At 38.5% G+C, this 14,156-nt stretch overlaps 1 protein-coding gene across 1 annotated transcript; it reads right to left on the reverse strand.

Moving 5' to 3' along the window:
• Nucleotides 1-3,061: 3,061 nt before the first annotated feature.
• Nucleotides 3,062-6,781, reverse strand: LOC115928041 (slit homolog 1 protein-like). The gene has a single exon (XM_030994584.1). The coding sequence runs from the start codon at nt 6,003-6,005 to the stop codon at nt 3,276-3,278; it is 2,730 nt and encodes a 909-aa protein (XP_030850444.1). The 5' UTR covers nt 6,006-6,781; the 3' UTR covers nt 3,062-3,275.
• Nucleotides 6,782-14,156: the final 7,375 nt, after the last annotated feature.

Genomic DNA, 14,156 nt, shown 5'->3' on the forward strand with positions numbered 1-14,156 from the left:
TTTTGAGAGGGGGGCTTTTCCAAAACTGGTCTATACCTTTCAGAGGGAAATTATCAGAGGTGAAAAGAGGCACTTATTGCACCTGAAAAGGGGCAATGACAAGATATGACAAGGGGTACTTATAATAAAGGGCACTTATAATAAAGGAAAATGTGTCTTAGTTGAAAGAAAATGTTCACCGATCATATTTTAAAGGGACATTTATCGGAGGTGACGGGGGCACTTTTCTAAAGTGAAAAGAAGTAACTACTCGTGCCTGAGAAGGGTCATTTTCCCGAGATAAAAAGGGGCTCTTTTTTAGTTAATGGGGGCACTTATCATTAGGAAAAGGAGCACTTAGTAGAAAGAAAAAGGGGCACATGTAAAAATACAAGGTGCGCTTATCCGAGTTAAAAATGGGGGTAAATATTAAAACGGGAAGGGGCACTTCTTACAAAGGAAATAGGGGCACTTGTCAAAATAAAAGAGGCACCTCTCAGATTTGAATAGGACAATTATCAGAGGTGGAGGAGGCCTTTATTAAAAGTAAAAAGGGGCACTTCTCGAACCTGAAAAGAGGCACTTACTAGAGATTTAAAAAAAAATACTTATGAGAATGGAAAATGGACACTTACTGCAAAGGAAAATGGGAACTTGTCGAAGGAAAAGAGGCACATGTCAAAATAAAACTTGGGACGGGAAGTGGCACTTTACCTATGTGAAAAGGCGCACTTTTTCGGGTGCTTGAACAAGTGGGGGGGGGGGGGGGCACTGCCGACATTACAAGTACTCTGCATTAAGCCATGATCGATGCCAGACTCTGTTTTGGAATTCCCTATATATCATTGTTTTGTGATTTATCAACATATCTATGACCTTTTCTGGGAATTCTACACCACACACTCAGCAAACAATATCTTACATGGAATATTCACCTTTTGAGGAAGTAATCCAAATTGTAAGGTAATCCTAAACTCTCATTTAGCCATGATGCTCGACTCTTTTTTTGGAATTCCCTATATATCATTGTTTTGTGATGTATCAACATAAATATGACCTTATCTGTGAATTCTACACGACACACACATCAAAGAATATCTTACATGGAATATTCACCTTTTGAGGAAGTAATCCAAATTGTTAGGTATGCCTTTTTCTTGTGTCTGATAAATCTTGAAACACTTTATCAACAATAAAGACATGCTTTCTCCAGAAGAAAATGGATTCATTCCATAGATAACTTATCATCTCTTAAGAGCCAGGAGGGTATTAACTGATACTTTTGGCTCCAGAAGATTAGTGTTTGTGCTTAACACTCATTTTATATAATAACGATATTGATAACAGGAATGGTAAAAATAAAAGTAGTGGTACGGTGAAGATAAATGGTTTATTGATAGATTAACAACAACAAAACATTGCGATATAGCCGAATTGTGCGATGATTTTACAATGATAGAGTGCATACAAAAATTTCAATTTGCTTTGGCAAAAATAGATAGATACAAAATATAATCGACAAACAATTACAAACAATGTAATCAGCATTGAAAAATATAACACATATAAACCAATAGTAATAATAATAATAATACACAACATTTATTAGGGGCTTAATACGGGTGTCCCTAAGCGCAACATTTTTTGACTAAAAATATTAACCAAAACTAATAATAAACCCACAAATCATAAATCTGTTCTTTATTAAATAAATCATGCATATATAATAGAAATAACAATGGGATCAAATATATATAAGGTCAAAAATAGGATCTAACATAAGATCAAACAAACAAGAAATAAGACGGTTTGCACCTCCTTTGACCGACTCACAACTGCAATCAATCAACAAATACAATTTTGTGTTATCACAATCTTTTGTATCAACTAATATGGCATGTGATTCATTAATCTACATGAAAATGTAAAGACAAAATATGATAATATACAGACAAAAGTTGATATCTTTATTTTTCCATCTGTTATCTGTGAAAATGATCATAATGATAATTCTTCTACTGCTGCTGCTGCTTCCTACGATAAAGCTACTATTCACTTTTGTATGATGCTTTTTAAGCTTGAAATTATTAGCCCGCCTCAACTCCGGTATTTACCAGGGCACAAAGAATTTTGAAGAATACATTTGATCTAGTCCTAAATTACTGCACAGTTTATGATAGGCACCTCTGTTATTATGATGGCTGATGACAGTAATTATAAAAATAAAATTAGTGGTATGGTGAACATAGATAGATAAATGATTTATTCATAGATTTTATTTATTAAAAAAAAAACATTGCGACCTAGCCGAATTGCCATTATTTTACAATGATAGTGCATACAAAATTGGCAATTTGCTTTGAAAAATATAGATAGATAATTATTATAATCAACATTGATAGAGTTCTTACAAAAAATGTAATCAGCATTAACAAATACAGTAATCAATTAACGTATAACATTTTGTCTTATTCTAATTTTTTGTATTAACTAATGTGAAATGTGATTCAATATTCTGCATGACAACGTAAAGAAAAAATATGATAATCTAAAGACAATTATAGTTGATATCATTATTTTTACATCTGTTATCTTTGAAAATGATAATAATGATGACATATTTTACTGCTGCTGCTACTTATGATTCTTTTGTATGATGCTTTTTAAGCTTGAAATTATTAGCCGGGGCTCAGCTCCGGTATTAACCAGGGCACAAAGAGTTTTGAAGAATACATTCGATCTAGTCCTAAATTACTGCTCAGTTTATGACAGGCACCTCTGTTATTATGATGGCTTCTTGAAATAAGAAAAAAAAAAACATTGAGGATCTATTGTATGAAAGTAAAATAAAGGAAAAAAAGTACTAATGAAATGTTGATTAAAGAGTAGTTTCTGAATTATTTTTATCTTGATACTGTGAACTTCTTCCCAACCCCCCAAGAAACCAACCCTTTCTGAGGGCAAGGAAAAAAAAAAGGCCATTCCTTAATCAATTTGTTTTGATATTTTAGTAGAGTAGTAATTTTTGTTACTTGTGGCCAAAGGATACCCCCCCCCCCGAACCTCAAAATAAATTGATTTGGACTATACAGTGTATATACATATTGCGAATGAAAATGAGGGAATAATGGTTGAGTAGCTTTAGCACCCCTATTGCTGTCCTCCATTTTGAAATATTTGCAAAGGTTGAACAAAATTATCTGCCTGGGAATCGAACCGGGATTTAAGCTACGCAACCCTTATTCTCATTTCATTTTTACATTGCATTTATTTCGACAAGTGTTTCCATACTGGTTCTATTCATTTGGGATCAGATCGTTGGTCCTTAGGTTGATGGTCAGATTCTTTGCCAATGCCTTCCAGAAATATTCTTGACCTCTCACATCCTCTGTCCAGTGGAGGTAAGGTCTGCCGTCACTGAGGAACAACCTCGCCAAGAAAGGTATGTCATCATCTGGGATGTCTTCGAGGAAGACAACGACTACAAATTCGGTCTGGGTATCACTCACGTGATCCATGGCCGTACGAAACTTGAGCATGAACCAGCGATCACGTACGGCGGCTCTGCTGAGTAGAATGATGGTCTTGTAACTCCGGCTCACCACGTAGTCAACGGCATCCAAGTAGTACATACCCGGTATGAGGTCTGCGTCACCAAAGATGTTCCTTTGAAACTGCGGTAGCTGGTCTTCCAGAGTTGGTCTCAGATTTTCGCGAATCCATTCTTCGTCATCGTCATAGGAGATGATATTTACGTCGAACTCATAGTCGTTATGGTTGCGCGCGTCTAGCCTCTCCCTGTACCCAATGACCGCCAATTTTAGGAGGAAGAGTTTGTACTTTAGCTTCCATCGCTTGTAATAGACGAGCACGAGGAACACAACCAATGATACGATGACAATTGGAATTAAACTGAAGATGGCATAGTTGAACCGACATAGTTCAGAGGGATTAAAATTAAGTAAAGGTTTCTCACGGAGAGAAGCCAATGATGATGGTGCACAGAGAGTCTGATTCTCATTGACAAGGCGTACTGTTCTATTCTGATTCAGCCAATCTAGAAGCCACTCGAGATCACATGTACAAAAAAGTGGGTTCTTTGAAAGATCTATTAGTGAAAGAGAAGAATAGATTGGTCTAAATGTGCTCTCGTTTAGAACCGTTAGCTTGTTGTTTGCCAATGAAAGGCTTGTAAGCCTTGAGTTGTTCAAGAACGTTCCTTCATCAAGGTGTCCTAGAATGTTTCCATCAAGTTTAATGCTTCGTATTTGCCCTAACCCTGTGAGTAAACCAAAACGAATCTGCTTAAGGTTATTACCTGATAGTTTCAGCTTCTGAAGTGATTCCAAACCTGTAAACACAAGAGGGTGAAGGTTTGAAATAGCGCAGGCATCTAAACTGAGCTCCTGTAGAGCAGAGAGGTGATGGAAGATCCCATTACCCAGGCGGAGTTGGCCAATTTTCGGATTCTTACTCAAATCCAATGTCGTGAGATTGAACAGTCCTTCGAAAAGAGAAACATTTGTCTTTGTATCCCACAGATCAGTTGACGAAACTTGTGACTCTTGTATATCCAAATAAACAAGATTCGATGAGTATCTGAAGGATCCCCCAGGGTGAAAAGGACCTATACCTATCATACCGTTTTTGTTTTCTTCCATACGCAGCGACTTTAAAATCGGACTGTACAACACAAAACTTACGATACTGCATCTTGACAAATCAATGGTGTGAATGTTATTTAGTCCTGTAAAGGATGTCAAATAAATCTGATTAAGTCGTTTGTTAGAGCTTAAGTCTAAAAGGGTTAAATTTTGCAAACCAAGAAATGCAAATTTCGAAATATATGTCAATGAATTCCCTGATAAATACAACTCAGTGAGCTTGATTGTCCAATTATGATTACCAGTATTTATACTCCTTACCACATTTTGATCTAATTTCAACACTTTCAACGCCTGCATGCCGTCAAAAAAGTTCGGTTCGATTGTAGCTATTTGGTTAATACTGAGATTAAGTTGATCGAGCAGCGTCAGATTCGAGAAGACGAATGGATAGAGGGCATTCACATTATAAAAGGTTAAATCAAGAAGAGTGAAGGAATAATCTCGCAATGGAGTAAAGAAATCTTGAGGGAAAGGACTTAAATCAACAGCAGAGACTTTAAGCCTCTTGATCTGCGAACGAGAGATTCCGGTTGTTAGGTTTCTCAGCATCTTGGGTGTCCAAAAGTGGCCTCCGCCACCTAGCACAAGTGAGCGGGTATGTAGTGCAGCAATTGCAATGGGATCAATCAACTTGATTGGGTTTGCACCAAGGTTCAGATAATCAGTTTGACACGCATAGGTGAAAGTTTCCTTTGTGAGCTGTTCAATGTGATTTCTAAAGAAGCCAGCATATCTTACTGAGCCACAAGTGCTAATATTGATGAAAGTGAGGTGGTTGGAATTTAAATCCAGGTAGTCTATGTGTTGATTCCATATTAGGGTGTCGTTGGGAAGGGATTTCAAGTTTGATCCCGATAGGCCCAGGTAGGTCAGCTTACTGGCCCATCTGAATAAGCCTGTCACTGGGAGCACAAGATTGTTATTGTAATTTATTAACAATTTCACCAACTTCTTGAGAGGGTGGAAAGCGGTGGGTTCTATCACTCTGATGTCGTTAGCTGAAAGATTCAAGAAAGTGATCAGGGGGTATCTCTCAAACGAAAAATTCTGGAGGACAGTGATGTTGTTTCCAGACAGATCAAGTTCCTTAGTGTCTCCTGCAAGATTTTGAGGAACCGAATCCAGACCATTGTTACTGCAGTAAGCTTTTCTTTGCTCTACGTTTTGGTAGCATCCCCGACGAACACTTCCTGTATGTAATCCTGAGGATACAATCTCCATCGAGTCGCCTTGGAAGGCTTGAAGCGTCAAGGGCAAGAGAAAAGCCATGACCAATGATGGGAAAAGAGATGAATGGTGTTTGAAATGCATGATGTCCTTTATTCGTCTGTAAAGTGACAGAAAGATAACATCCTCCATTTGATTTAGTTGACCAATATTAGTAGAATATAATTGATAATGATTTGTGATGTATTCATTAGAGAGACAATGATTTAGCTATATGACATTCACTACGAGTGCAATACTTATTTTGAAGATAATTAGTTCAACTGAAATCCATTATGAAATAATCGTACAATTCGTATGCATAAACCCCGAAAAGGTTCGTAAGCAAATGATTATAAAGTATTTGTTGGAAGCTTATAATTGAAACTTAAAGTTTATTTAAAAGTTTGCACATGAAGGGATCTTTCGTAACCTTCGGAATGGATGATAAGAAAGAGGATTACAATACCAGAAGTCCATGATCACGAATCGAGGACACATGCCATCACAGGCGGATTTAAGGGGGATGGGGGCACAGCCGGCCCGTACCCCCGTTTGAAACCTAAGTAGTAGATATTTAATACGAAAGTCTAAGAATGTGCTCCATCCCCTTTGCTTTAAAAAAAAAATTATTTGCTCGTCAGAAAATCTTCCCCTCTTTTACAAGATCATGGATCCGCGCCTGCATGCATGCTATTAACTAAAGCAACAATATTCCGTGTTTTTTTTCCTTTTTTTTCTCTCTCTTCTTTTATTCCAGATGATAAAAATAATTAAAACAGAAGTGAAAATATCTTTAAATTGTACCGTACCTTTACTTTCTGGATACCGAGGAAATTACACACCACTTGGAATACGTGGAATTGGTAAACGTGTAAAATGAAAGCACACCCGACTCAAATCAATGACTTGTAGCTTCTGCTATCTGCACACTCAAGTCAGTTCACGGAATATGACATTTGCTGAGTTTAACCTCTACCATTTCTGTCAGGGTGTTTACTGTTTCCTTCCTGGTCAGTGTGTACATGAATAAATTAATTTCTTGTTAAATGAATGAATTAAATGATTGCTTCAATTGTGAAAACCGATTGCGGAAGTGTGTGGGGGAGGGGGGGGGGGGTGCAACGGGGAGGAGCACGCGTTTCCCGCAGAAATTATTCTTGTTTTTGTTCTTATAATTATCATTATTATTATTATTATTATCGTTGTTATTATTATCACTATCATTATCATCATTATCATTATTATCACTATTGTTAAGCTCATTGTTGTTGTTTTTAAAGACTTGTTTAATAATCGCTATCCCCTTCCTATCTGATTAAAAAAAATAGATTGAAGATGTTCTTTTGTCTGGCAAATCATGATCCTGGAAACTAGTCATTATGATAAATTCATTCATGAAATCGATTAAGATGGAAGAGTGTAGCTGAAACCGCCCCTTGTGTCATTATTTACGGACTAGCGTAAATTTTCTGCCTTCGGATTTTGTGTATGACTTCGCCGTGGATTCTGACTACCAGGAATTTGGAAAGCATCCCTTCTCCCCACTCCATGCTCCTTCTTTCCCCCTCTCTGTGTCTTTCACAAACACAAACACACACTCCCACTACACGCGGTTCTAGGACACCTACCCATGTGCGTCGCCAAAGGGGGGGGGGGGGATGTGGGGGTGCGACACCCTCCACCTGTCAGGATATTGTCGGTAAAATTGCGCTGCCGTCGGGAAAAAAGAGAGAAGGGGGAGGGAAAAAAGAGTGGGAAAGGGAAAGAAAAGAAAAAAGAAAAGGAAAAGAAAAGAAAGAAAAGAAAAGAAAGAAAAGAAAAGAGAAAGGAAAGAAAGAGAAAGAAAGAAAAGGAAGACAAAAAAAAAGGAAGACAAAAAGAAGAAAAGGGAAACAAAAGAAACGGGGGGGGGGTGAAGAGAGGAGAGAGGGGGAGGTAAGAGCCTGAGAAAGGAGGAGTGGGAGTAAAAGAAAGGGAGGGGGGGGGGTTGTGGGTGGAGTCGTCTCGTCAAGGAAGCAAGAAAGACGTGGGTAAATATGTTGCTGTTTCGGGTCAGCTGTGTCGGTATTCTTGCGGTGAGATGTATATTGTCGTTCGGCCGACAAGTTTTTTCACCTACGAACTGTGACTTTTTATCTGCTGTGACGACTTCGAGAGTGACTACAACTACAATACTTGTATTTTCTCGAAGTTTTACTTTCCTATAATATCAGCTAAAGAAATCAGAGGTTTAACATTTTCGGGGATACTAATTCAAACAAGGATTAAGAGTCGACAACGGTACGACGAATCGTCTTCCTTTCTCTATATTTTGATGAAACGCCAAAATTTCCGCGCTTTGCGCGGGTGGTGAAACTTCATTTAGAAGAGTCGAGAACGGTACAACGAATCGCTTTCTTTCTCTAATAATTTGAGAAAAAGTCTAAGCTTCCGCGATTCGCGCAGAGGGGGGGGGGGGGGGGGGGGGGGGGGGGGACTGAATATAGACAAGGATTAAGAGTCGAAAACGGTACAACGAATCGTCTGCTTTCTCTAATAATTTAATGAAACGTCAAAACTTCCGCGCTTTGCGCGGGAGGGGGAAATTTCATTTAGACAAGAATTAAGACTCGAGCACGGTTCAACGAATCGTCTACTTTCTCTAATAATTTAATGAAACTTAAAAACTTGCGCGGGAGGGGGGAAAACTGAATTCAGATACGGATTAAGCGTCGAGAACAGTAGGCCGACACCGAATCATCTGCTTTTTCTCATAATTTAATGATACGTCAAAGCTTCCGCGCTTTGCGCGGGAGGGGGAGAAACTGAATTCAGACAAGGATTAAGAGTCGAGCACGGTTCAACGAATCGTCTGCCTTTTCTCATAATTTAAGGAAACGTCTAAGCTTCCACGCTTCGTGCGGGAGGCCTAACACCGACACCCCCTTATGAGCACGCTTCCCTTGCTCACTACCGCCCTCCCTAAAATAAGATCCTAGCTCCGCACCTGCATTAAAATATATAGCTTTGATGTTGACTAAGTTGACGAAATAATTCGTATATTTATGTCGTCGAGGAAAATGATAATTTGCGCATACGCAATTACTATAGATAGTCCATAGGAAAAACAATTTAGCCTTCGGCCCCGGGTTTATAGGGTTAAATTTGTAGATATTGGGATATTTAATTTTGTCGGTAATTGGTGGCTAGTTTTGTCGGTAATCGTTGACCTCTACACCCCCCCCCCCACTGAAAAAGGTCTAGCGACGCCCCTGCACCTACCCCCTGGAGAACCACTCCCGGATAACCACCCCTGTAGGCAGTGGCGTAATGAGCAAAAACTTTTGGGGGGTCAGAACAAAATCTTATCACCACCAAGTAGCCTAATGCAGGGGCGGCGTCTTCAAAAATAGGGATGGGGCACCAACAAAAAAGGGCACCTGCACAGGGAAACGTCAACAAAACCTACACCATTTGTAGACATTGGTATATACCCCTACATCGTCACGATTGTGATTACACTACCAGGGATTATATCAATATTTGTTTCTTTCTTGACGTGAATGCGTAATTAACCAAGATACTTTGCAGTTGGATGTGATGGTCTGAATATTCATTTTCGATCGAGCGAAGCCAGCGAGCAAAAATTCTAAGATTTATGAGGCCCCAGTGCGAAAATCTTAAAAAGAAAAAAGAAAAAAAAAACTGATGAGTATTAAGCACAATCTAATGAAGAAAGATTGACAAATTCTTTTATAAGTAACATAATTATAACATCTATAAATGCGAGCGAGCTTTGGGGAAAATTGAAGAAAAAGGGGCTCTTAGTCGCTTTGAATCGATGGTGCATGTTATGGAGAAAGGAAAAGTAGGCACTTATCAAAAGGGAAAAGGACAGTTATTAGAAAAGAAAAGGTGCTTTTGACAAAGTAAAAAGGGCAATTATTAGAGCCTTCAGAGGTAAAAATGGCACTTCTTGCACCTGAAAATGGACACTCGAAATGAAAAAAAAAGGTACTTGTGATAATGGAAATGTGGAATCTGTTGAAGGAGAAGGGCACCTATGAAATTTTAATAGGGGCATTTATCAGATGTTAAAAGGGGCATTTTGAAAAGGGGGAAGGGCTCATATAAAAAAGAAGAAAAAGGGGCACGTGTCAAAATAAAAGAGTCACTTATCAGAGGTGAAAGGTGGCATTTAAGAAAAGGTGAAGGGGTTCTTATTAAGAAGGGAAAAGTACACTTATTAAAAAGGAAAAGGGGCACGAGTCCAAGTAAAAAAAAGGGCAAACATATCGGACATATCGACCGGACATGATGGCTCAGTGGATAGAGCGCCCGCTTCATGAACGGGAGGTCGTGGGTTCGAACCCCGGCCGAGTCATACCAAAGACTCATAACAATGGGACCTTCTGCCTTCTAGCTAGGCGTTCAGCACATTAGATTGGAGAAGGGCAGTAATAACATATTATGTTATGCAGGGCCCGCTGGGAGAACAGTTTCATAACTGAAGTGGCTACCCTGGGTAAATAAAACGTTATTATTATTATTATTATTATATCAGAGGTGAAAAGACGTACTCACCATAGAGGAAATGGCCAGTTATTAGAAAAGAAAAGGGGCACGTGGCCTATGTAAAAAGGGGCTTCTGAGGGGGTACCTGAAAAAGAGGGGCACAGTGCCCCCCCCCCCCCCCTCCCCTACCGGGAGCCGCCTCTGGCATAATGGGCAAACATTTTGAGGAAAAAACCGGGAAAATCATGTCATTTCAGAAACATTTGTAAATCTCTGGTATCGAATTAGAAATAAACCACGTTTGAATTCTATTTGGGGGTCAACTGCCCCCCCCCCCCCCCCATCAGGACGCCAGTGGGGGAAATGTAAAAGTTTGTTTGGTCTGGTGTCAGTTTCGTTGGCGTGGTTGGGGTCCAGAATCTGATCGGTTCTAGACATTCCATACAATTGATTCATTAAGCTGCCGAGGATGCCGTTATCTACGAACTCATACGCTTACCAGCCCAGTTAAAAAGAAATTCGCCGGGCGTCCTTATTTTGATTACACCATCTTCGGCTGGCAGCAAGTCCAGCAAGTATGGGGAGGTCGCATTGCGTTCGGGTGTGGTTGAGATAAAAAAATTGAATCGGCCAGATTCTGGACTGGGACTGGGCCAAGCCCCCCCCCCTAGCCCCCAATAAATTAGTGTTTCTCTTTAATACCCTCCCCCCCCCCCCCCCCCCGTCGTCAAATATTTTCTCAAGAATTGTTCCCCCCCCCCCTCTTGCCACCGGCTTGATCCGCCCCTGGGCCGAACATCCCATTGTTATCTGGGATAGACACAATTAGGCTTAAAGGGATTGTTGAGATCTGTTCCAGAGGGCGCTACACAAAACAATTTTGTGTGAGATAATGAAAAACTCAGTGTATCAAATTTGAAAAAACATACAATTTAAATGACAAAATCATCTTTGTTTGATCAAAATCGGTTCAGAGACGGCTGAAATATCCATAATTATAACGCTTTTTAATACTTGTGTACCACCACAAATATTAGTGATTTGAAAAAGCCTTTGAAAAAACGAAATAGCACCTTTTATGTCGTATTTCTGCCAATGCTGATGTTGGCTCTTTTGTTGGCATTTTCGTGTTGGTTATAATATGCACAACCAGCCGGCCCATGTATTGTTTTTTTAATTAAACAATTAATTAACGGTCACTATATTTTTTGAAAGTGGAGCTGAATTGGTATGATCGTATTGGCTAAATTTCACACATTTTAGGGTCTAAAATTACCTTCATAGCAATTTTAGGTTCTAAAGGGCACTAGACATGATTGTTATAGATAAGAATACGAGCAATAACCATGCACTTTGAAGGCATTTGCGGTCTGAAAACAGAACTCAACTATACCTTTAAAATTGAATTTATTTGGCGGTCGCAGTTACGTTCATTATCGGGTTTTTCCCCATTTCTCTTTGAAACCTGTATTTGTTGATAAGATACATTTTCTACCACGTTATCCGTCAAGTGGGTGGCAAAACGAGGATATCCATACAAGAATCATGATCCTGTATTGTCATCTACAAGGAAATCATTGCTAAAATGAGCCACTAACTCAGGCATACCAGCGGAAATAAAGCAACGGGTAAACTTTTTTTGCTATTTGCGATGCAATATACAAGGCAATATGCAAAAGTAGAGCTTATACCTCATTATTTAAGAAATCATCTTTCCAACCAATGATGTATCTGAGCTTGAAACTAGCTCGGATGTCCCTGAATATGCAACGATATTTGGATTTGTATTTCTCTGAATTTAAACCACAATTTCTGCAGATGAAGTTGCTAGACATTTGTTTTTGTTAAAGTTGAAATATGAAAGGTATTACTAAAACAGCACTTATTTCCCTATTTCATCTTTCACCAAACCTTTAACATTGCGTTCCACATCATACACTAAGCTTAGTCTTGCACTTTTGCAAAGTAAAAAATCTCTTTCCGTTTTGGGGGACACTCCGTGTTGCCTTTGGACTTCTTTCTTTGAAGATCATTGAGGCATGCACAAGGAGTGTATGCAAAAATCTGGATGATATTACTATAAATACAATACATGAACAACGATTCTTCCAACAAAGGAATATCTTTCCTACTCTGAGACTAGCAATACCAATGAACACAGGGTATAATATTTGCCGAGGATCATGTTTTCTATAGTTCACACGCAGACAGCCTTAGCGCACGTCTAGCACTGAGCAAACATCTTGGACTCTCTAACTTGTAGCTAAAGTCATTCCCGCATCAAGGTGCATAGTCAGATTGGAGTTTCTCCTCAGACTTGGCTCCATTTTAGAACACGAACTGCTCCTTGATTCAGCTTATTCGCACACTCAGTTACCTGGACATGGTCACCCCCCTGGTCTAACGATATACCTCCAGGCAACTAAACTTTTGCCACTCCCTTCGCACTACTTATGTGATTGAGGGACATCACTGCTCGCATTTATACATATTTCCGCTTTATGTACCAGGCGCCTTCTTCGATTGACATAAGAACTTGGTGTGTAACAACAAAACCCATATCAAACAGTTTCACCAGAAGATAGTCTACAAGGAAGTTTATGGCTGTACTCTAAAATACATCAACAAGTGAGACAAGCTTTGTAGACACTGAGGAAATTCTGCCCCAAATAAAGGAGCATAACTATTAGACCTGTATCAAAGCCTGGATATTTTCATAATTGACTTGCGACTTTATTTGACGAGAATTTTTTTCGAATTATGGAGCTGTGCAGTTACCATTTAAGTATAACAAGGACGTATGTTTGGATTTGTGGGATTTTCTTCATTTTATGTAATGGAGCAAACAGCCAGGGTAAGTGAACTTTAATTAAGACCAAAATCTTTTTATTGGTTTTAGTTTGAAATTAACCGGCAATCGGGCAGTACAAGAAAGACGAATGTCTATGAAAAAAAATGTTATCGTGAATATCGGCACTAATAAGCTATGTTTTCTTAATCATATTTTCTTATAAACTATCTAATCGGTAAAATTTGCTATACATGTATAGTTTATTTTGAAATGAGAAAGAGTCATTACTATAACGGTACAGACAGATAAACTTCTTTGTGAAACGGGTTGTATAAATATATTTTGTTTTTCATTATTCTAAAAGACGGTCCTATTCTATTTGTGGGAGGGCTTTGTGTTTCATTTCCTTTCCAATAATCAAAATGGACTCAGGGCATGAATATTATGATAGAAAATATCTATGAATAAAAATAGTGAAAAAAGGTGACATTTTATAATATATCTCAAAGATAGTAAGCGGAAATTCGTCAGCAAGCGTGGTATCAAAAGTCTGAATATTACAGGGTAATTTATTGAAGAAGAAAAAAAAAGGCATGATGTTTTAAATTATGTTCAGAGGTGATGTACGTATAATTTTTCAATTATTATTGAGTGGTATGAATAAACTAATAGTAATGTTTTTGTCACTTATGGTCAGTTTTTGTAATTTTGGGGCCATTGAATTCCTGTTCTTTTGATGCCTGTTTATATTATCATATTTTGCTGTTGCTGTAATCGTAAGCTAAAGAGCTGCATGCACTTCAAGCGCATGTTTACGCTACAGCTCTTTTGCATTTTGCTATTTCAATCCTTTCCAACATTTTGTTGCATAATTGTGTTATTCATTGTGATTTGAAAAAAATATTACCACTATATACAAAATATTCATATTGTTATTGATTATTATTGCATGAAAATTGTAGAAATCAAATAAAATCAAATGACATATGTACTTATTAATGAAATTGAGATTCCTT

The sequence above is a fragment of the Strongylocentrotus purpuratus genome, unplaced genomic scaffold, assembly GCF_000002235.5.
Source record: "Strongylocentrotus purpuratus isolate Spur 01 unplaced genomic scaffold, Spur_5.0 spur5_scaffold_21, whole genome shotgun sequence".
Lineage (NCBI taxonomy): Eukaryota > Metazoa > Echinodermata > Echinoidea > Camarodonta > Strongylocentrotidae > Strongylocentrotus > Strongylocentrotus purpuratus.

Bases quoted from the DNA above. Each gene is read 5' to 3' on its own strand.
- LOC115928041 (XM_030994584.1), bottom strand. From the start codon at position 6,005: ATGGAGGATGTTATCTTTCTGTCACTTTACAGACGAATAAAGGACATC.